The 22,276-nt window shown below is 49.6% G+C and overlaps 1 protein-coding gene across 4 annotated transcripts in view; it reads left to right on the top strand.

Moving 5' to 3' along the window:
* Hip1 (huntingtin interacting protein 1) overlaps window positions 1-7,759 on the top strand; it is a 133,812-nt gene extending 126,053 nt beyond the window's left edge. For all 4 annotated transcript variants that reach the window (XM_046422709.2, XM_046422708.2, XM_046422711.2 and 1 more), the window contains exons 27-32: window positions 168-273; window positions 1,132-1,255; window positions 1,639-1,700; window positions 3,382-3,490; window positions 4,066-4,147; window positions 4,479-7,759. In XM_046422709.2, coding sequence (XP_046278665.1) covers window positions 168-273; window positions 1,132-1,255; window positions 1,639-1,700; window positions 3,382-3,490; window positions 4,066-4,118 — 454 coding nt within the window. In that variant the 3' untranslated portion in view covers window positions 4,119-4,147; window positions 4,479-7,759. The remainder of the gene's footprint in view (window positions 1-167; window positions 274-1,131; window positions 1,256-1,638; window positions 1,701-3,381; window positions 3,491-4,065; window positions 4,148-4,478) is intronic.
* The last annotated feature ends 14,517 nt before the right edge of the window (window positions 7,760-22,276 follow it).

Genomic DNA, 22,276 nt, shown 5'->3' with positions numbered 1-22,276 from the left:
GATAGGACAGTGGGGCTACGAGTTTGAAAGGGACCTTGGGTCTCCTGGTGAACCCAGGTGTGGCAAAGGCAGAACCTGTCTGGCCAGGGACAGGGTTGGGCCGGCAGCGGGATTGTAGGGGTTTGGCCACGTGTGACCTTGTCTGTCCTCTCCTTCCTGACTGCCAGGGATGCTGCTGACCTGGTGGTACAAGGCAGAGGGAAGTTTGAGGAGTTGATGGTGTGTTCGCATGAAATTGCTGCTAGCACAGCCCAGCTGGTGGCAGCATCGAAGGTAGGACCCATGCTGGATTCTGCAGGACACTGAAGTGGGACTGACCCCAAGGACAGATGGGTTATACCTTCTGGGTTGGTTGAATCCCAAACAAAAATTCTGCCTCTAGAGGTGCCATACCCCACTCTTCTGAAGGCCTAAATCCAGCAAGGAGCCCTTTTTAGCTGGCCACAGGCTCTCCTGCAATCTCCTCACTCCTGTCAAGTGGCCTTAGAGGGTCCTAGCCTGGCCAGCTTCTGATTAGCAGTCCTGGCATTTAAGGAACACTCAGATAGAGAGCCAGTCAGCATAGTGATAAATCAGGTCACCTGGCGTGGCTCTGTGATTCCAAATAACCAAGTCTGCCTCTCCTCCTTGGTCTCCAGACTTGAACCCCTGCCCCAGCCAGTCCTCACACACAGCTCGTAACCAGAGCCCAGGGTCCCACTCAGTGACTGGTCTTCATTCATCCTTATTTCTTGCTGCCCAAATTGTTGGGTTCCCCCACCCACTTGATACCAGGAATTAAACCTACTGAGTTGCTTAGGGCCTCACTAAGTTGCTGAGGCTGGCTTTGAACTTGCGATCCTCCTGTCTAGGCCTCCTGAGCCACTGGGATTACAGGTGTGTGTCACTGTGCCCAGCCCCAAATTGTTTTTCACGACTGGAAGAGTCGATCAATGAGCGAGAAAGCTAGAGTTTGGCCAGGAAGCCAGGAGTAATCGATTAGACTGGGGACGTACCAGGAACTGACCCCACAGACAGCAGTTTCAGAGAAGTTGATTGGCGACAACAGAGTGTCTCGAGCCCTCAGACCAGCTGTCTGATCCAGCCTTGCTGCTCCTGGTGTGGTGAGCCTAATCTGCCTTATCCTGGCAGGTGAAAGCTGACAAGGACAGTCCCAACCTCGCCCAGCTTCAGCAGGCCTCTCGGGGAGTGAACCAGGCCACCGCAGGGGTCGTGGCCTCCACCATTTCGGGCAAATCACAGATAGAGGAGACAGGTAGCCGTTCTCTACACCCCTCCTCACTGCCCTCCCACGGTTCTATTGTAAGCTGTCATTTTCCGTCTCTGTCCCACCAGCTCACCTCCTCACCAGGTGGGGCACAGTACGCAGGCTGCTTATGCCGCTGCAGCAACTGGCCCTTAAGTAGATTTCTATTCTATCATTTCTCTGCACTGAGTCTGGTGGCCCTGGAGAGGTCAGATCCCGGCTGCCCCACAATCTCTTCATCCTTCCTTCCCCTTAATCCCTCCGTTACTTTCACACACATCTTGGTCAGTGGCCAGCCAGGCATTTCAGCAGAACACTGGTGTCACCACCTCTCAGGGGAGCGTCGGCCAGGGACACCGTGTGATAAGGCCTTCTTATTTCTGTCCTTGCAGACAATATGGATTTCTCAAGCATGACACTGACCCAGATCAAACGCCAGGAGATGGATTCCCAGGTGAGAGCAACCCCAGTCCTATCCCCTGGAGGAAAGCCAGAGAGACCCTTGGGCAGGGGATGAACACGGGTGCACTTTCAGCCTAAGATGGAAAATAAATGAGACTGCAGGAAGCTGGAGGCGGGGAGCAGTGGTTAGTAGATTCCAGAATTTTAACCCTTAGTGATCAGGGACCTTGGAGCAATCCACAAACTTAGTCCTACTATAGGCAGTTCTTTCAAAAACTGCTGATACAAATTAGAAATAAACTTTAGTTTAAAGAAAAAAGTGGATCCACTGTAACTTCATCAAAGGTGATGCCGTTTCATTCTGTGGCTCAGTAAAGTTATGCAGCACAGGAATCAGTGGGGTCCTAGGAAAAAAATCTGACATCTTTCCACTGGTCTTGGGGTAAAATTCAGATTGGGATTATTGAAGTACTATAGATAGTCACTCAGCGTCTTACGTAGCCACATTGCCGTGTATATACTGAAAGACTTCTTGCTCAGTGGTTTTATTCCGTCCTTCTTGGCTTTAAATACCATCTTTGTTCTGAGGATTGGACCCAGGGATGCTCAACCACTGAGCACTTCCCGGCCTCGCTGGAGACAGGGTCTCGCTGAGTTGCTCAGAGACTCGCTAAGTTGCTGAGGCTGGCTTGAACTCACAATCCTCCTGCCTCAGCCTCCTGAGCCGGTGGGATTACAGGCGTGTGCCACCACACCTGGCTAAACACCATCTTAATGCTGGTAAACACCAAATTCTCCTCAGCCTAGGTCTACTCTCTGCTCCCAGTTCCTGCTTGGTCTCCATTTGATGCCACATAAGTATCTCAACAGAACCTGCAGAGCAGGTCCCCACTCCCACTGTCTCCTTCTCGGTGAATGCACTGCCACCAGCACCTGGGTGCTGACCCACAAAAGTAGGGGTCGTCCATGGTCCCTCTCTTCCCAGCCAGCAATCCTGTGACTCTGAGTCTTGAGAAACAACCTCACTCTTTGCACTGTCGCCCATCTCCCTCCCCTGGTCTCAGCCACCATCGTCTACCTATGAGAGCAGCTGGCCCTGGCATTTACAAGTGTTTGTTTCAACATCGTCCAGTGCAGGGCCAGGTCGGGGGGCTGAGGCCGTCCGGCTGGGAGCGGAGAGTTGGTGGAGGTGGGCGGAAGGCACCGGCTGCCTCTGTCCTTCTGCATGTTTTACGTTGACTCTAATCAATTTTAATTGTAAAACAAGGAAGGAACCACTTGGCTGGCGCCAATGTGCTCCCACTCTGGACCTGCCACTGTCCACTCCTTCTCCATGTGATATTTTAAAAACACACAGGACCACAGGTCACCTCCCTGTTTAGAACCTTCCAGTGCCTTTGCTTTACACTAGGACAATATCCCGCCTGTGTCTCAGCCATCTCATGACCCTCTCCCTCTCTCGGGACCCACGCGGGGCTCTTTCCATTCTCCTGACACCTCAAGCCCTTTCCTCCTCTGGACCTTGGCCCCGCTCTCCCTTCTGCCTGGAATAGTCCTCCCTATATCTGAACCGCTGGGCTCTTCTGGCCATGTAGGTTTCAGCTTTCGAGGGTGACCTTTGTGGGCCAAGTCGTCCTGTCATTGTGGTCCTGTCCAGTTGTTCACGGAGGACGGGGCTTCAGTCCAAACCAGACAGGTCTTGCAGAAGAAGAAAACCACTTCCCTTCCGACAGGTCCGGGTGCTCGAGCTGGAAAACGACCTCCAGAAGGAGCGGCAGCGGCTGGGAGAGCTCCGCAAGAAGCACTATGAGCTGGCCGGCGTGGCCGAGGGCTGGGAGGAAGGTGAGCTGGCCCCCGTGAGACGGGGACCAGAGCCCGGGGTCCTCGCGCCCGCGGGGTAACCTTCAAGTCTAAAGCGGGGTAACCCAGTGGGTGGGAAGCCCACGCTGCAGCCTGGACACTGACCAGGGACCTCATCCTGCACTCGCCCTCCCCCACGCCTTCCCAGGCCACTCGCCAGGTTGGACCCTGGGACTTTCATCTCCTCCCGGCATGGAGGCCATAGTGGATGAATAATGGTCAGGTTCTGACTGTCCACAGCCAGCAACAGGCCATGATGGCCGAGAGACGAGCTGAGGAGGAGAGACGGGGTGGGATGGGGTCTTACTTAGGCCTCCAGCCCGGAGACCACCCTCAGCCAGTGTCTCTGTGCTGCTTCTCCACACATCCAGAGTGGCCGCCGGATCTCACCAAGGCCTCTGGTTCCTGGTAGACTTGACCGACTCTGGGGACCATCTACACATACCTCCTGGGGTTTCCTAGACACTGAACTTGGGGACAGATGATTGCTCCATGGTTATGGTGGCAGTTGGGGTTGGTTCACAAGTGCCATGTTACAGATTATCACTGTCTTTTAGGAACAGAAGCGTCTCCATCTACACTGCAAGAAGCCGTCCCCGAGAAAGAGTAGAGCCAAACCCGCGCCCCAGACGTCAGAGTGTAAATGCTCGTCACCCTTCTGTGTTTATGATGCCACAGACCTGGTCCCACACCTTCCCATTGACTAGAACCGGGGACCTGCATGACCCCCTCCTCAGGGACTCCCTGATTGAATCCATGATCTGTTGTCTCTCCCCACCTCTCAGTATCCAGGCTGGCCCACGCTGTCCACGTGCAAGCCCAGGTCCAAAGAGGCGGGGGGAGCTGGGCACTCCTGGGGAGGACACCAGCCAGTCCTGCGCTCTGCTCTACCTCCGTAGCAGCCGGTGTCCTCCTCAGAGGGACTGGGAGAGGACGAACTGATGCCTCTCCTTTTCTTTTTCCTTCTCAGTCTTTTCCGTTTCATCCTTTGCACAAACTTGCGAGCATTCAAGGGCCGGTGGATTCCAAACCAGGGCGCTGCCCGCGTCAGTGACTGGGATGGTGGGAGTATCCTGGCCGAGAAGGCCACCGTGGCACCCCCCCTTCGGCAGTCCTGCGGATTCCCAGTGCTTCTCATGGTGGTCGTTTGGGTCTTTTGGTTTTATATTTTGAAAGTTTCAGTCACTCAGCCAACTCTTCCAAAGGACACCCCTGGAGCCCCGAGCCACTGGGCCCCCGCCCCAGCAGCCTCAGCCCTGGTGCCATGCAGACTTTGCCTTGGTGCTCCAGCTCGGCCTCCTCGCTGAGTGTCCCGCTGAGCGAATGCCGGTCAGCAGAGGCCATTCACCAGGGGTGGGCCACAGCTCTCCTCAGGAGGCGGAAGCAGAGCGAGTGCCTTTCCTCCCTAAGGCTGGAGGCCAGCCGAGCACCTCTGTCCACCTTCGCAGGCAACAGGGCTCCAGGACGCCCTTCCTGGGAGCTCCCTGAAGGGGCTCACACACCTGATCACATGCTTGAATGGAGCTGGTGTGCTAGCAACACTACTTCCCTAGAGAGGATGGCCTGTGCCATGCCGTGGCAGGCAGGCCACCTCCGGGAGACCAGGCAGGGCCCCGGGGGAGTGCAGGAGGGTTTCCAGTTCCTTCCTTCAGCATCCTGCCTGGGCATCCTCTTGAACCTGAAGAAGAGAGTTCCATGTGCTACCTGATCGACATCTGGAAGATCAGACCTCCACTTGCTCCCATCAGGAAAGGACCCTTCGTATTTATTACTAACCTCCTTTATGCAGCAGCGGTCCACAAAGAGATGCTTGGAGCAATCGCAGTCGCCAGTGTGGCTGAGGCGAGGCTTATCTGCTGCCCTCAACACCTGTCTGTCTTCAGAGATCACCCACAGGGCAAGGGACCATCCCTGGGCTGTTCCTGGCTTGGATCCCAAAGCAAGCAGGTTCCTCAGAGCATTCGGAGCAGGGACCTGGAGAAAGGGGGACCACTGGCTCTGGCTTCTTCCAGCTACACGTTCCCAGCCCTCGCTGCCCTGTGACAGGACCTGGACAGAGGGCACAGCCGCCTAGAGATGGACAGCCTCACAGCACTTTTCCACTCCCGATGAACCCAGCATTAAGTGACCTTCTGATCTTGGAAACAACGGCGTCTTCCTTGCTTATCTGTAGCAGCTCATAGGTGGTCGCCAGCAGGCGCTTCCTCGGACCTGCCCCCAGAGGTGTCAGGAAGTCGGCCACATGACGGGTTGTGAGACTTCTGTTTGATCACTGTGAATCAACCCCCTTTTCCTTCCCACCCACCCCCCATGCCCTCTCCTTGCATTTTCTAAATGGGACACTCTAAAAATTGTCCCCCAGGAACTCTGATGACCGTTCTCAGGCGTGCAGCCTCTGTGCTGGGCTAAGGAGGCGTCTGTGGCAGCATCTGGGCCGTCCTGGGTTCAGTGCCTCTCTGTGCGAAATGTTTCTCCATCCCAAGACTCAGAAGGCGCCGCGTGCAGTGCCCTGGCCCACTTGTGCCAGTCAAGCTGATTGGTGCGTTCCCAGTGTGGGTCAGCCTTTCCAGAGGTGGTGGACCAAGTCCTCGCTTTTGTGGTCTACATCATGCACACCCACATGTCCCAAATTAATCTGTTCCGATATGCATATCAGAACAGATTAAAATTTCCTAAAATAACACTTGCTCTAAAAACAGTCATTTTAAAAACCCTCCTGAGCTCAGTCAGCCCAAGTAATAAAACAGTCAAGACGGCACTCGCCCCAGAGCACAGGCTGACCCAGTGTCACCACCTATCAGATGTCACTTAATCCCTTTTATAATAGCTCAGATGAGAAATTGTGCCATCCTCAAGCCCAAATCAAATTGTCTGTCTGGCTCTTCTAAAAAGGAGTGGGTGGGAAATACCTTGGATGAAAACAAAAATTCCATCTCAAAGCTGGAAATGAACCTCACAGCCTCTTCAATGAGTTCCTGACCTTCTTAGTAGCTGAAGTATCATGGGTGAATGCAGATGGTCCCCACACGCAGGCAGCCGCACAGTGATGGCTTAGGATTGGACAGCAGTTAACGCGCACACCTGCACCTGGTATCTAATTTTGTAATTCAGTCCTCTAATACCTTTAGAGTTAGCATATTCGTGTACATAATCAACAGAAAGAAAAGACCTGCTTTCTTGGGATTATTTGACATCCGAGCACAAAGTTAGGTAATAATTTAGATGACATGCTGATTCTGCTGCCCACAGCAGTATCCCTAAGATCCCACCTTGAATACAAGTCCCAGGGGCTGGAAGAACCAAACGGTCCAGAGCGTCCTCTCTTAGAGTTGTTTCCGCTACCAAATCAGACACCAAGGTTTATAACGGGCTCATAAGTACATGTCATTTTGGTCAGGCTGGTTTGCTTTGGCCTCTGGCCCCTGAGGAAGGGGGGTTCTCAGCTGGAGCCTGGGAAGTTCTCACTTCCTGGTTGGCTCCTTAGCATAGAGGGGTCTCCTGGCTCCATTTCATCCTGGTTTTTAACAGCTGGTAAGTGTCTTGCTAACTACCGCCTTTCCACGTCTCTGGAAATCCTGCCAAGGAAAGCCTTCCCAACATGGGCCTTCCAACCAGAGTGGCTTTGCCTTCTCTCTGCCATCTTGGTCCTGCAGAGACCGGACTTTCTGTAGCATAGGGATCCACCTATGGAGCCTGCCGGCCACCAGTGCAGCAAACCAAAGCGCCATCAGCTGCTCTTTCCTTCATCTCCCAGGACCAGTGACACACAATGGTGGCACTGCCTCTCTTGTGCCCCCAGGAGCCAAAGCAATGGGAAATAATGGGTTAGATGCCATTGGATCCAATTCTGAGAGTAGATCTTTCCAGACATGTCTTTCAGGTGACCCTCAACTACCTCAGGTTTGAAAGCCCTAAAGCTGATTACCACTAACAGGGACAAACCGAGGGGGTTTGGTTAAATCTTGGTGATAACACAAATGTCTCAAACTTATAACAAACTTAACCTTTAGGTTTGCAGGGATGGGGTTGGGTCTGGTTTTCTTCTGTTTTTAACCTCTTCCCCAGTTCTCCATTAGAGTAGTCCCTATAAATAAATTTCATTTTTCACTGAGTGCCTACCTTCCCAGGGCAGGTAGCCACTGGCTTTTGTTTCCTTCCAACAATACTTTTATTATGGTATTAAGAACTTTCTTTGTATAATACATTGCATCTGTGTTTTCAATTTTTCAAATAAATATTTCAGCCTGGCAATGGAGAATACTGGTGATAACTGGCCAAGTGGCCCTGAGGTCTAGGCTTCAGTGAAAAGCCTGTCCCAAGGTCTGTGGGATCCACTTAGCTCTGCATCTTTGGGAATATGGCTTAGAAACATGTGTTTCAGCTTCTTAAACATGTTCCATCCTCTGTACATGAATCTGTGGAAGGCACAAATGGAAAGGGCCAAAGGGGGCAAATGGTGATTTGGAAGGCCAGGTCTCTGCCTAAAATCTGAAGGCTCAGGCTTTGTCTGCTCCCTCCCAGACCTAGAAATGCTAAGATTGGATGTGACCACCATGTGTGATGGTACACACCTATAATCCCAGCTGCTCAGGAGGCTAAGGCAGGAAGATCATGCCTCAGCCACTTAGCATGGCCTTAAGAAACTCTGAGACCCTGTCTCTAAATAAAATACAAAAAAAGGTACCTGGGTTCAATCCCTAGCATAAAAAAAAAAAAAAAAAGATTGGATATAGCTGGGCATTATGGCGCACACAATTCTAGCCATTCAGAGGCTAAGGCAGGAGGATTGTGAGTTCAAGGCCAGTTTGGGGAACTTAGTGAGACCCTGTCTCAAAATGGAAATGTCCAGCCAGGCATGGTAAGGCACGCCTGTAATCCCAGCAGCTCAGGAGGCTGAGGCAGAAGAATTGCAAGTTCAAAAGCCAGTCTCAGCAATTTAGCAAGATCCTATAAAAAGGGCTGGGGATGTGTGGCTCAGTGGTTAAGCACCTCTGGGTTCAATCCCTGGTACAAAAAGAAAGAAAAGGGCTGGGGATATAGCTAAGTGGTAAAGAGCCCCAGAGTTCAATCCCCAGCACCAAAAAAGAAAAAAAAAATGATAGGATGTGACTAATTTAGTTGAGGGACAGAAGCTGCCAATGGAGAAGGGACAGTGAGCAAGCCAGTCGCAGCCATCAGAAGATTTGCAGAGAAGCTAATGATGGGGCTAGGCTGCAGCACAGTTCTGCCAGTGTGGACCCAAGGAGACGAGTAGGGGGGAATCGGGTTGGTGGCTGGAGGAGAATCCATAGTTGAGGAGCCCAGAGAACCAGGAAAAGGAGAACGTGTGGGAACTGCTCAGGGGAAGATGGTCCAGATAAACTTGGGAGATGGGGACTCTGACCCACAGCTGGGCTTCTCCACCCCTTGACACAGAGTGCCAAGATCAGCCTGCCCCATCTGAAGCAGCTCTGACCTGATGGACAAGTCTTGGTCACAGAAGTCCTGCATGTCACCCCCAGAGCTCGTGTGTGAAGCTCAGGGTTCCAGAAAGCCAGGCGTCAGGGCTGCCTGGGGGAGCCCCATGCTTCAAAGTGGCTTCACTGAAATTGACTCAGTCCCCTTCAAGACCTGGGTGTGGCCTGGGCCAGCGGGACTGCCCAGGCAGAGCCTTTATCCCCTTCAGGTGCTCTCCAGCCAGGGACCCTCCCCCACCCGCACATGGCCTTGATCTGGTGTCCTAGAGGCTGGAACTCATGCCCAAGGGGACACCACAGCTCCAGGAGGGTAGCTTGGCCAGCTGGTCACTCAGTCCAGCAGAAGATTCTTAGAAGAAATTGTGAGATCAGCCACTGAGTGATGGCTGGTGTGCCATTATACAGGCAGCGGTCAAAGTTGCCAGGGGACTTGGGGTGCTGCGAAAGTGGAAAGGAACAGACGGTGGAGATTGGCAGGTGGAAGAGGAGCCCAGAAGAAGGTGGAGTCAAGGCATAGGGCCCAGGCTGCTGAGAACAGCTGTGAGAGAAGAAAGCCTTTGAGGTTTTTGTTGCTTTTCTTTATAGATATGTATACATGACAGCAGGATATATTGTGACATTTCATATATGAACATAGGAAAGTTCTGTCTGATTCATTCTACTGACTTTCCTGTTTTAATCCTGTTCCTCTTGGCCTTCTTCAGTCTCCAACCCAACATACGGCACCCGACGCGTGGTAGTCCTTGGGTCTGAGTGAATTCTCTTTTATGCTGTATTCTCATTTGCCTTGCTCTGCTCTGCCTGAGCTCACAGGCTATTGAGAGAAACAAACAACATGATCCAATAACCGCAAAAAGGGCAACACTACCCTGAAGTAAGCAATAAGGATAGTGGTAGCAAGCTCCTAGAGCCTGGAAGGAGGAAGGAGGGAAAGCTCGCTCCCAGTAGGAGTTGCATGTGCAAAGGTTCTGTGGCAGGATGCTAGAGCAATTAGCTGGAGGCCAGAAGGGTAGAAAATTAATCTGGAAAAGAAGCAGTTGATCATTTAGACAATGGAAAATGGCTGGTAGACTTTAAGTAAAAGAGATGACAATATGAGATTTGCTTATTTATTTTATTTATTTTGTGGTACTGGGAATTAAACCCAGGGCCTCATGCATGCTAGGTGATTTCTCTACCACTGAGCTACATCCTCAGGTCCCTTTAAAAAATATATATTTTGACACAGGATCTCACTGAGTTGCCCAGGCTGGCCTTGAACTTGTGATCCTCCTGCTTTGGCCTCCTGAGTAGCTGGGATTACAGGCAGGCGCCACCCTTGTCTAGCTCCATGCGATTTGCATTTTGAGAAGATCATTCTAGATGCAGCATGGAGGACAACCCCAACTAGAGCATGAGTAGATGGGCAATCCAGGAAGGCGCTGTTGGAATAGTCCAGGCTGAGGATGCTGGGAGGTGAGACAAGATGGGGAGAGGCCATGAAGACACATGGAAGATCAAGGCAGGAGTCTGTTCAGGTTGAGGAGCGCAGGAGAGGAGCTTCCGGGGAGGGCTCCCAGGTTTCTGGCATGTGGAGCCGGTAGTGCCGTCCACTGGAGGGATGCTGCAAGGGGGCCAGGCTGCACAGGGATCAGGTCTCAGTGAGATGCCCTCTGAGGCATCTGTGTGAAGATCCTAAGTGGGCCCCTGGATGATAAGAGAGGTCAGAGGGATGGCATTTAATGGTCTGGAACCACAGCCGGAAAAAAAAGGGCGGGTAGGAAGAAGGTCCAGAAGGGAGCCTGGAGGAGTTTCAGTGTTAAAAAAACCAAAGACAGGTGGCTATGTGCACCAGGAGCCTTAGAGAGGACAGCTTGAGAGGCAGGGGGACATCAGGAGAGTGGGGGATTTGGAAACCAAGGGGAAACAGTGTTGAGGGGAGCGGAACGCGTCAAGAAGTGCTGTTCCGACTGAATGGGACAAGGGGATGCTGCAGGAATGTTGGGATCATTCCCAGATGGAACATCAGGAAGGGCTGCTTTGGAACTGTCCCTAATCCTAAAAGGATAGATCTGACTTCACCAAGTTAAGCAAGAGGATATGCCAGGTTGGGGGAAATGCCACAAAAGAAATGTTATATTTACATTATATTTATTATAATAACCTCGTCTTGTGAGAACTCTTCCATTCCCAAGTAAATTAATCTAGTCTGTCAAGAAAGACATCAGAGGCTGGGCGCGGTGGTGCATGCCTGTAATCCCAGCGGCTCAGGAGGCTGAGACAGGAGGATTGTGAGTTCAAAGTCAGCCTCAGCAAAAGGGAGGCACTAAGCAACTCAGTGAGACCCTGTCTCTAAATAAAATACAAAATAGAGCTGAGGATGTGGCTCAGTGGTCGAGTGTCCCTTGAGTTCAATCCATGGTAATCCCCTGTTAGGTGCAGGAAGGTTGAACTAAGTTGTCTGCAGGGCAGGCTGAACGAATGTCAGCTGCAGGATAACCCATGTACTCAAACCCCTCTCTGTCTGGTCCTTTATCACCTGTTTGCATCAAATCTGAACACTCAACCTCACTCAAGGCTGAGCACTCGACCCCCACAGGTCTGGTGCGACAGAAACCTACATCTGACCCCTGTCCCTCTGCCTGAAGGCGGAAGATGACACTACTGTATGACCCAATCACTGTACGCCAACAAGGCAGCTTGCAGACCCAGAGACCCCATTAGATTTGGGCTATAAAAACTCCCTCCTGCCAGGCACCCCCCCCTCTCTCCCTTTCTCTTTTTCTCCTCTTTTGCACTGCTGCAATAAAGATCTCTTGATCACTCCGAGTGTTGTGGTCACTTACCTTCCACCACCCCCCCCACTCAAAAAAAGAAAAAGTAAGGCATCCATCCCTCTTAAAGCCCCACCTCCAACACTACTCTCTTGTCAATCAAATTTCAACATGAGTTTTGCCAGAGACCAAACACATTCGAACAACAGCACTGGCTATAGGAAGTTTGGGGGGAAATCTGTAGGTCACAAGGATGTATACCAGAATTTCCAGTCCACACCAGGACCACAGTTCCATTAAAGCACATGGAGAGAGAATGCAGTTCCTTTCACCTGCTCTTTGGAAAATCTGAAGCTGGACTGGAGAAAACACAGCCTGGTTTAGCAGGGGGTGGAGATGGGCAAAAAGAGCAGAGTGAAAAATCACCAGCGTGAGTATGGAGATGAGTGGTCCTATGATCCAAGCCCATTTGGGGACTGAAGGGAAGCCCAGAGAGCTGCTGGGCTTTGGAACTGGAGAGAAGAGGGAAAATGCATTTTAAAGTGTCAAGGATTATAATTAAATATGGTAAGGAGGACATTTCAAGGAAGACTTTATTCACAATAGTAGAGCAACCACTATGATGGGGCATTAGTGCAGAAGAGAGAAAGAGAGAAAGATTGGGCTCGACTTCAAATACAGCACAGGCACGGAGAACTTGATAGCTAAGGAACGGAATGAGGAGTCCATAGATGGGAAATTACTAATAGAAAACCTCAGGGGTGAGGGGAATTTTTGCTTGAAACCAACCCAACAAGACTCTTGCGGAAGGCAGGCCAGGGCATCAGACATCTTCCGGGCGGGGGATCGGAGGGATGGTGGAAGATGAGAAATGGGAAATACCTCTCCATTTAGATATTAAAGGTGATCAGATACCAGAACTGACCTCTTCACAGGACTTTTCCAAAATCAATTTGTGTGACTTCAGATGAGCCCGAGTAGAATCTGTTCAACTACAGAATCTCTTGTCAGAAGGAGAATTGGAGGAATATGAACTATTCCCAATAAAATGAAGATGCAGGAGAGGTGACATGATTATCTTGCAGTAGAAGAGAGAAATTTCAGAGTTAGAAACCCACTCTAAATGCTCTTCTTTAATGCTCAGACTAGTAGAACTGGTTTTGTTGTAAGATTTGGGCCAGGGCTGGGGATGTGGCTCAGGCAGTAGCGCACTCGCCTGGCATTCGTGCAGCCCAGGTTCGATCCTCAGTACCACATACAAACGAAGATATTGTTGTGTCCACCGAAAACTAAAAAATAAACTAAAAAAAAAAAAGATTTTGGCCAGACCTGGGACAGATGATTGTGGGCAGGCCGGGGGAAATCTCCCCAACGTTTTTTTTTTTTTTTTTCTTTTCTCTCTCCTTCCTTTTCCTTCTCCTCTTCCTTTTCCTCCTTCTCCCTTTGAGGGATTGAATCCAGGGGTGCCACTGATGTACATCCCCACTCTTTTTGTGGGGGAAGTTCCGGGATTGAATTAAGGGGCACTCGACCCCTGAGCCACATCCCCAGCCCTATTTTGTGTTTTATTTAGAGAAGAGGTCACACTGAGTTGCTTAGCGCCTCCCTTTGGCTGAGGCTGGCTTTGAAATCGCGATTCTCCTGCCTCAGCCTCTCAAGCCCCGGAATTATAGGCCAGGGCCGCAGCGCTCGGCTCCAATCCTTTTTATTTTGACACTGGGTCTCGCTAAATTGCAGACTAGCCTCGAATTTGTGATCCTCCTGCCTCAGTCTCTCAAATTGCTGGGATTATAGGCGTGGCCACCACACCTGGGTAGGCCAGGTATTTTTCTCTAGTTCTGCTACAGATATTCCAAACAGTGCTGGTGGAAAGCAAAGAGCCATGCTACGATCCCTTAACAAATGCATGCTTTTGGTTAAAAGCGGGGTGGGAGAAGAAGAAAAAAGCCAGCTGGAGTTGGCTTCAATGTAAATGTGCAGTTTTTCAGTCACTCTTTATAACGATGGGAATAATGTTCAAAGAACACGAAGGAAAACAACCCACCGTGTGACACTTCCAAGTGCGCGTGAACTCTGTTCCTGGAAGCCCTCCCCAGCCTGACACCTGTCGGGGTCCAATCTGAGCGGAACTGGAGTGTTAAAGAAACGAAACTTTGCAGGAACTCACTACGCTGGGGGGGGGGGGGCTGCTTGGGACAGAAATAAATCCCCTTCCCGTAGAGGACAGCAGTTGGATTGGTCCTCCAGTCGGAGGTGAAGCGCCCAAACCACGTGCAGCTCTTCCAGTCCGTGGACCTCAGAGCCGCTGCTGGGAGCTGAGAGTTGACTGGCCTCGTTGCCCGGCAACTGGCCGCTTCAGCCCCTCTCGCGAGAGTTGCCCGCAGTGACGTCAGTCGCACGCAGTGCCTGTTGGGACCACGAGGCTTCCGCCTGCCCGCGTCCTTCGCGCCAGACGGAGCCTTAGGCTTCAGTGGCCTGGGAGGCTGGGGCCGGCCCTCGCGGTCCGGACAGGCTCAAGTCGGGGCCTTTGGGGCGGCAGGCACCTGGCTACACTGTTGCTGTGGCTGTCACCGCGGCCACGCCGCCGCCCTCGGGGCCAGCCCGCACGGGCACGCTCGGGTAAGTGGGTGTCGTGCCCTAGCTGTCTCGACCTCGCCGTCCCCGGGTTCGACCCTCGCAGGCGGTCAGCCGTCGACGCAGGCCCTAGGTGGACGCCAGAGCCAAGCGCCTGGGCTTTGTGAGGAAGTACGTCCCAATGCAGAGGCCGAAGTGGGGGCGAAGTGGGCGTGGCCCCGCGGTGGCTCCTGGTTCCTGTGCCCTGGGTCCCTTGGGTCCCAGGATGCCAATCCTCGATGACACTTTCAGCTCTGCCCAGGCCCCCTGCCGTGGTTTCTGCTTTCTTAACTCAGCGCCGCGTCTCTGTTCCCCAGGGCTCCGTTTCTGTACGTGACACACTTTGAAAGGATCTTGATCATCAACAGCATCTCCTCCGCTACCACGTCTGGTTTGATGGCTTCTAGAAGCTCTTGTCTAAAGGACGTGTCTTTAGAGTTCAAGGAACAGCTTTATGGACTCTCATTCATTCCCCAGACTCTGTCTAAACCCAGTATTGGCTTTGTGTGAGGCTTTCCTCCTCGGGTGCTGCCTGGCCAAATTCACTGGTCCCTAAGGCCTGAGGCTCACAGATTTGACTCTTAACCACCTCTTCAGCCACATCATTCTGAGAAGTGCCAGATCCTGTACTGCAGGTCTCTCCATCATCCTGCTATCTCACGCCTCCCTCACTGGCTCGCCATCTGTGTCTTACTAACTTGCCTATAGCAGCATTCTCCGCTTCAGTCCTGCCTGCTATCATTCAGTCTACCCTTTGTGTGGATGGGTGGTGCTGGGAATTGAACCCAGGGCCTCCTGCATGCTAGGCATAGCACTTGACCACTAAACCACATCCCCGGTCTACCCATTCATAAGAGGCTTATCTTCATAGAGCATAGATCTAAATACGTCATTTATCCCCTCAAAAACTTTCAGCAGCTTTTAGTTATAGTCAGACTAGAAGACTAATATCAGACTGGGATCCAAGCCCTATAGATTTGTGGCTTTCAGGTTGGCCTTTGAGATGCTTCATGAGCTCAAACTGAATTGGGGATTTCTGGCTTTCCAGACCCTTGTCGATATTTGAGTATTGTGCTTCTCTTTGAAAAATGTTTGAAAACCATTGTAGTAAGTGGTTTAACCTGATCTATTTGGTGCCTTAACTCCCACCATGTACTGATCCCACAAAGTATTTCTTCCATATTTCCACCAGATCCTACCAGTTTCATTCAAAAGATATTTACTGATCACCAGCTGCATGCGTGCCTGGCACTGATGTGCTGTGAATAAAGCAGTAAGCAGTAAACTGAAGAACTTTAATGGCGTTTACACTTTACCAGAAAAATGTGTGTGTGTGTGTGTGTGTGTGTGTGTGTGTGAAATGGTGACTGTTACTATGGGAGAAAAAGGAGTGCCTTGGAAGTAAGAAAAAATTTTTTTCCTTATGAAGTCAGAGAAGACCTCACTGGTAAGATACATGAGCACAGGGCCTAAGTTCAGTAAAAAAGTAAATGAGGCTTATTGAGGGTGAAAGTGAACTGCTTGCTTTCAAAGTAAGAACATTCCAGGTAGGAATGTGCACAGTGTGTTTAAAACAGCAAGAGAGCCGGCAGGGCTGGAGCAGAGTAGTCCAGGGAAAGAGGAGAAAGTTCCAGAGGGGACCGCAAGGTCTGTCTTATACTCTAAGATGGGGATCTTAGCAAGGTAAACAGAACTAACAAGAACTGACAGTGTTTTTAAAAACATGCTGGCTATGATGTTGACAATCGTCCATAGAAGACAGGACTAGTGTGAGGTAATGCTCCAGGCAAGAAAAGCCAGTGTTTTGATTGGAAGAGGTAGAAGTAGATAGCAGTCCTCACAGGCAGGGTGTGTTTTGAAAGCAGACCTGAGATTTGTAGACAGCTTGTACGTAGCATGTAAGAGAAAGAGGGGTCACAGATGGCTCCAGGATTTTTTGATGGATCAGCTCTAAAAATGGAGTTGCCATCTCTTGAGATGGGGAAGGAATCATTTGGTTCATAAGGAACCAATTTGGTAGGAGAATGGAAATTTGGGAATTTTGTTTTGGACATGGTGAGTTCAAGGCATTTGTTAGATAAAACCTCAAGTTGGTAGTTGAACATGTGGCTTAGACTTTGAGGAAGAGATTGGCATTGAAGATAGATATGAATTCCAGAGCCTATTGGAGATAATATTTAGAGCAATGAAACTGGATGAAGTCACCTTGGAGGGGACTCTGTGCTGTGTTTGTGAATCCAGTTTGTCGCCTCCTGTAGAGAGTAAGTTCTTTGAGAGGAGGGACTCCAATTGATTGATTCTGTCTCTGACAGATCCTGGCATAGTTCCTTGTACTGGTAAATACTCAGTGAGTGTTGATTGCACTAGGTAGGGACTTTATGATGCTTATGACTATATCCCCCTTACTTGGCCCAGAGTCATAGCCAGTAAGTAGTTGATGAATAAATATGTGTGTGTATGACTAAAGTGAAAAAATGGCAACTGCCACCACACAGTGATTTCTTTTTATATTAAATTAAAACATACTTTTTATGGTTTGAATATGAAATGTTGCCCAAAGGAGCATGTGTTACCCCAATGCAGACATGTTCAGAGGCGGGACTTTTGGGAAATGTTTAGGTCATAAGGATTTTGGTTTTATCAGTGGATCAGTCCATCAGTAGGTTCATAATTGAATGACTGTTGGGAGGTGGTGGACACTGTAGATGGTGGGGCCTGCTTGGAGGAAGTCAGGTCAGTGGGCCATGTCCCTGAAGGTGTATGTTGTCCCTGGCTCCTCCCACCTTCTCTTTGCTTCCTGGCCATCATGAGGTGAGCAGCTCTGCTGTACCACGTGTTCCCCTTCTTGATGTTCTGCTTGCAAAAGGCCCAAAGTTACAGGGCTAAGAGACCATGGACTGAAACCTCAGAAGCTGTGAGCCCAAATTAGTCGTTCCTCCTTTTGTTTATGTCAGGTATTTTGTCACAGCAATAAAAAACTGTTATATTTGAGCACCAATTTTTCCTTCTATTTTTGAGCACCAAATTTTTATTCTCATATCTACAGTTGTCATGGTGAAGTTGGTAATGTGGGGTGCAGCATTTCCTAAACTAACCAAGTGAGAACTATCTGACCAGCTTTCAGTGTTTTCAGAATATTATAATATTCATCACCCCAAAACATACTGAGTCAGAATCTCAGGGTTTGGACCCTGAAACTATCTTTTAAAAGCTCACTAGGTGCTTCTGAGCTAATCGTTAGGTGGTATTTGAGGCTCATAAGCATAGTGAAATGATTCTAGAATTGGGAATAATAAATGGACCTAAGGTCCCAGATGCTGCTTCATCACTGACTATGACTGTCATTTTGAGTGAGTCACTTAATTTCTGAGCCAAAACTGACCTATAAAAAATGAAATGGAAACTGTGCACCCAAATTTTTGGTTTGCGGTATTTTATTATTAAATAGATATGGGATCTGTGGAGATAGCTTCTCTTTTACTCCTGATTATGGTAATTTGCATCTTTTTTTTTTCTAAATGGGGATTAAATCCAGGGGCACTTTGCCATTGAGCCATATCCCCAGTCCTTTTTTATTTTTTGAGACATGGTCTGGCAAAGTTGCCTGGGCTGGTCTCAAATTTGCAATCCTCCTGTCTCAGCCTCCTAATTTGCTGGTATTGCAAACAGGTACCATTGGAATCCTCATTTTTATTGATTTTTCCAAAGAACCAACTTTTGGTTTCTTTTTATTCTATTTTTGTTTTTAATTTCATTAATCTCTGCTCTCACTTTTTTTAAAATATATTTTCCTTCTTCCTGCTCTTTTACAGTTTCTTAAAAATGAAAGCATAGTTTGAGTTCTTGATTCTTCTCTAATGTAAACATTTAGTGCTATAAATTTTCCTATAAGCACTGCTTAGCTGCATCCCACAGATTTGGACATGTGTTTTACAAAATTGAGATCAAGACCATGTAACCATTTTATTTACTTTTTTTTTTTTTTTTTTTTTTTGGTACTGGGGAATGAACCTAGAGCATGTTACCACTGAGCTGTATTCCAACCCTCCCCCCTCTTTTTTTTTTTTTTTTTTCCAATTTTGAGACAGGATCTTGCTAAGTTGCTAGGGCAGATCTTAACTTTAACTTGGAATCCTTCTGCCTCCGCCTCCCAAGTCACTGGGATTACAGCTGCATGCCACCATGCTTGACTCGAATAACCACTTTAATACACGTTTCAATGTTTTTTATTTAGTATATTCACAGTATCATGCAGTCACCACCCTCTACACCTCACTCTGGAAGATTTCTACCACCCCAGACACTCCTTCCAGTGCCCCATTCTTTCTCTGAAGAGGATGGTGCTCCCTTTCACTACTGTACAATTAAGTACCAGTTGCAGCTAGTCAACAGGGCTCCTGCCCACAGCCTCCCAATGCCTGGTGGGGAAGATAGAGGTGCCACCTCTGCTTTGGGGAGGGTCTGTAGGGTTTTCCAGTTTTTGTTGCTCCTGGGAATGGGAGAATGATACTGTTTCTTTCATAGTGCTTTCCAGAGTAGGGTGGGTATAGGCAAGGATGCCATCCTACAGAGCTGCCCTTCTGACAGTCAATTGGCTAAAACTAAAACTCCCACTGGAACATTTGAAATAGGTGTAGCTCAGTAGTAGAGCTTAATGGGTATTTCCTGCTTGTAGACTGTTCTGACCATAAGTCTGGGTACAAAGGAAGGAAAATAAACCACCAAACCACCCGAAGAACTCACCACTCTGTCATTCCTTTGCTCTACCTTTCAAGCGTGTTTGTTTTCTGCAGTGCTGGGGATGGAACCCTGCTCTTTAGCTCTATGGCCCTTGTATGCCAGCTCACGAGACCTCCCCAGGTCTTCCTTATTTTGTCTTTTCTGTGGGCCTCCCCCATGTGACCAGCCTCAACCTTTTCACTTTCTGCTGGACTTGGAGTAGGATTATTGGGAGGAGTAAATAGACTGATGTAAGTTCAGCTTGTGGAAGGGCCTCTGGCACAGAATGAGCCCTTTTTGCACAGTGGTGATGGGTAGCCCTCAATTTTGACCTAGCCTCAGCCTCTGGTAAAAGATGACGCATGCTGTCTTGTTGACGTCCCCTGTTGCCAGGAAGCCTTATTCCTGGTAGCTTCATTTGAAGATCAACTCTTCTTCCTCATCCTTCATTCACCTACTTACCTTTAAGACAGCCTACTTGTCACTGCCTCTGGGAACCATCCCAGTCCTAAACACATGACCACTCTCACCCTGGTGTCCCCACTCTACCTTGTACAGATGATATTAATTATATCCAAATAAGCTCTGTCTAGTCTGGGGCTCTCTGAGGTGTGTGCTGTATTCCACAGCACTCGCCTCTTCCCAGAGCACTTCCCAGTGCGCGCCAGGGCCTGCAGATAGACGTGCAGACAAAAACCATGACCATGAGTCATGAATAAGTGTGGCGGGAAGCTCAGTGTCCACAGCCAGTGCCATGTCTGCAGGGACTGAAGGTGTCTGCCTGGAGGAGCCGTGAGCCAGCCCTAATTGGCAAGGGCCTCCGTGGCTTATCTGCCCTTGACTCTCCAGTGTCGTTGTGTTTACGGTTTGGTCTGATGTGCTATGTCTACACCTGCACACGGATCCTCACTATTGGTTTTTAATGACAAACCTCTTAGATCTGAACCTTGGGTCAGAACCAGCCACTCCGGATACATTTAATCCAAGGGATCAAATGGGAAAATCCACTCGCCCATAGATGGACAGCAGCACAGGGTGGCAGGCCCCTATTGAGCATCTTTGGTGCTCTGCCATGCACTGCTGGGCCTCCCTGCCTGCCCGGTGCCTTGCGCAGTTGTTGAGAGCCACAGCCGAAGGGGCCCCAGCAAACTTCCAGCTGCCAGCTGATGATTGGCTCACAGCGGCCCCAGCAACATCTAGCTGATTGGCTCCTCTGCGGTGATGCTCATTGGGCTGTTTCCCTGCCCTTTCAGACCACGGAGCTGCTCATTGGGGGACTTTTTTGGCTCCGCCCACGTGACCCAGCCAATGGGCCTCAAGAGCAGGAGGATTGTGGGAGGTGGAGAGAAGCTTGTGTGGGAGAGAGAGGCTTGTGGAAAGCCGGTGGTGGCAGTTGAGGCTCTGAGGGTTTTTCCTGAGAGGCTGTTTTGTTTGGCGTGTGTGGTTCTAAAAATAAAGTTAGTTTCTTTTGACAAGTGGCTCCTGATTGTGCCCAGCCAGGCTGCGGCACGCAGTCTCTCTTCACCCAGCCTGTTGGGCATCTCCAGGGAGCAGGCAGAGCAGGGGAGCTGTGGCCCAGTCCTTTTCTCCAGGCTTCCCTTGCTTTATCTGAATTCGATTGGGCAGATTCAGTTTCTTCTTCTATGCTGGGGTCACAGGAGCAGGTGGCACCTACACCCTATAACTTTTCCCCACCTTTACCAGTTGGGAAGTTGGCTGTAACACTGGCTACTGGGGGCTGCTGCTGTTCCTAGTGGCCCAGCACAGAGGCCCAGAGCATGTGGCATCTTCCCACTCCCCTCATCACATCTCCTGGCCCTGTGTGTTTTTGTCACCTGAAACACATCATGCAAATGCCAGCCTATTTGGGTCTACCCCTTAGCCTATTGGTGCTGTACTTGAAGCTCTTCCCATCTCTTTTAGACTCTGGCCCCTTAGCTGAAGATTTCACCTCCACCCAGAGGCCCAAGTTAAATCCCCTGTCCTGTGCTATCATGACAGCCTGTGGTACACTGTATTTTCTGAAGGTGGCCACATGGTTTTGACACATGACTTTGACACCTCTTTCACTGCATGGTAGAATATCTTTCTCTTCTCCTTAAATCTGTACAGATCTTTGTGATTTTCCTGACCAGTAAAGTAGGACAGAAACAATGTTAAGGGATTCCTAGTCTGGATCATTAAAAAGTGATGCCACCTTTTCCTGTGGGAATGCTTGCTCTTGGAACTAAGCCAGCAAGCCGAGATAGAGAGACTCATGGAGAGGCCAGGGGTATGTGTACAGCTCAGCTGAGGTTCTGGTTGACAAACAGCATCAACTACTAGTTATGTGACTCAGAAGGCCTCTAAATGATAGTCCCGGCCATCAATTGCTCCTAGCCTCTGAGTCTTCCCCCAAGAGGCCCAGAAACTGTAGAGCAGAAACAAGCCAGTTCTATTGCAGTCATAGAATCCCTGAAAGTAATAAAATGGTTGTTTTAGGCCACTGAGTTTTCAGATTGGTTTCTTGTTAAATTAGTAACTGAAACAACCTTTACTTCTCTGTAACATTCAGTACTCTTCTACCTACTTATTTAATATCTGGCTTCCCTATTAATGGTATGTTCCTGAAGGGCAGATATTGTGTCTTGTGGTGTATTGCCACACCCTGTGAGGCACAAAGTAGATAGTAGGTGCACAGTGAATAGCAAATTAGTGGAAACAGTGTGTTTTCTTCTCTTTTAATTTGGGTGACAGGTGTCCATATGCAAGCAAGCATAAACCTGTTTCTTCTTCCAGGTCACCCCTGGCCTAAAATTCTGTGCCTACCAGCTTGACCCACCTCTCTCCAGGAATGCCCCTTTCCACAGATCTATTGATGAGAGACACCCCTGTTTGTTTCTGCCACATTTTTCCCTTTGGGAGGTACTGGTGATGGAACCCAGGACTGCACACATTGTAGGCAGGCGCTCAACAACTGAGCTGCATCCCCAGCCCTCCACCATGTTTTTAACTTAAAGCTGGTGCCTCTAATGGTTCACTGCACCTCTACAGGGAAAAGGGTAGGAAGGGGAAAGAAATGGGCTAGGAGTTCCAAACACAAACTTGACTCATTTTGTATAATTTTGTTAACAATAATCTGGAGAGAAGAAATGCAAATCTTAGGTTGGTCTCTTGTCTTTTAGAATAGCACTTCACTGGTGGCACTTTTGAGGGTAACAGATTCTACTGCCATTATGGACAAGCCT

The sequence above is a fragment of the Marmota monax genome, unplaced genomic scaffold, assembly GCF_021218885.2.
Source record: "Marmota monax isolate L192 unplaced genomic scaffold, Marmota_monax_Labrador192_F-V1.1 WCK01_AAM20220418_F8-fsc00237, whole genome shotgun sequence".
Classification (NCBI taxonomy): domain Eukaryota; kingdom Metazoa; phylum Chordata; class Mammalia; order Rodentia; family Sciuridae; genus Marmota; species Marmota monax.
Note: the sequence above shows the minus strand (reverse complement) of the source record. Positions and strands in the feature narration are given on the sequence as shown.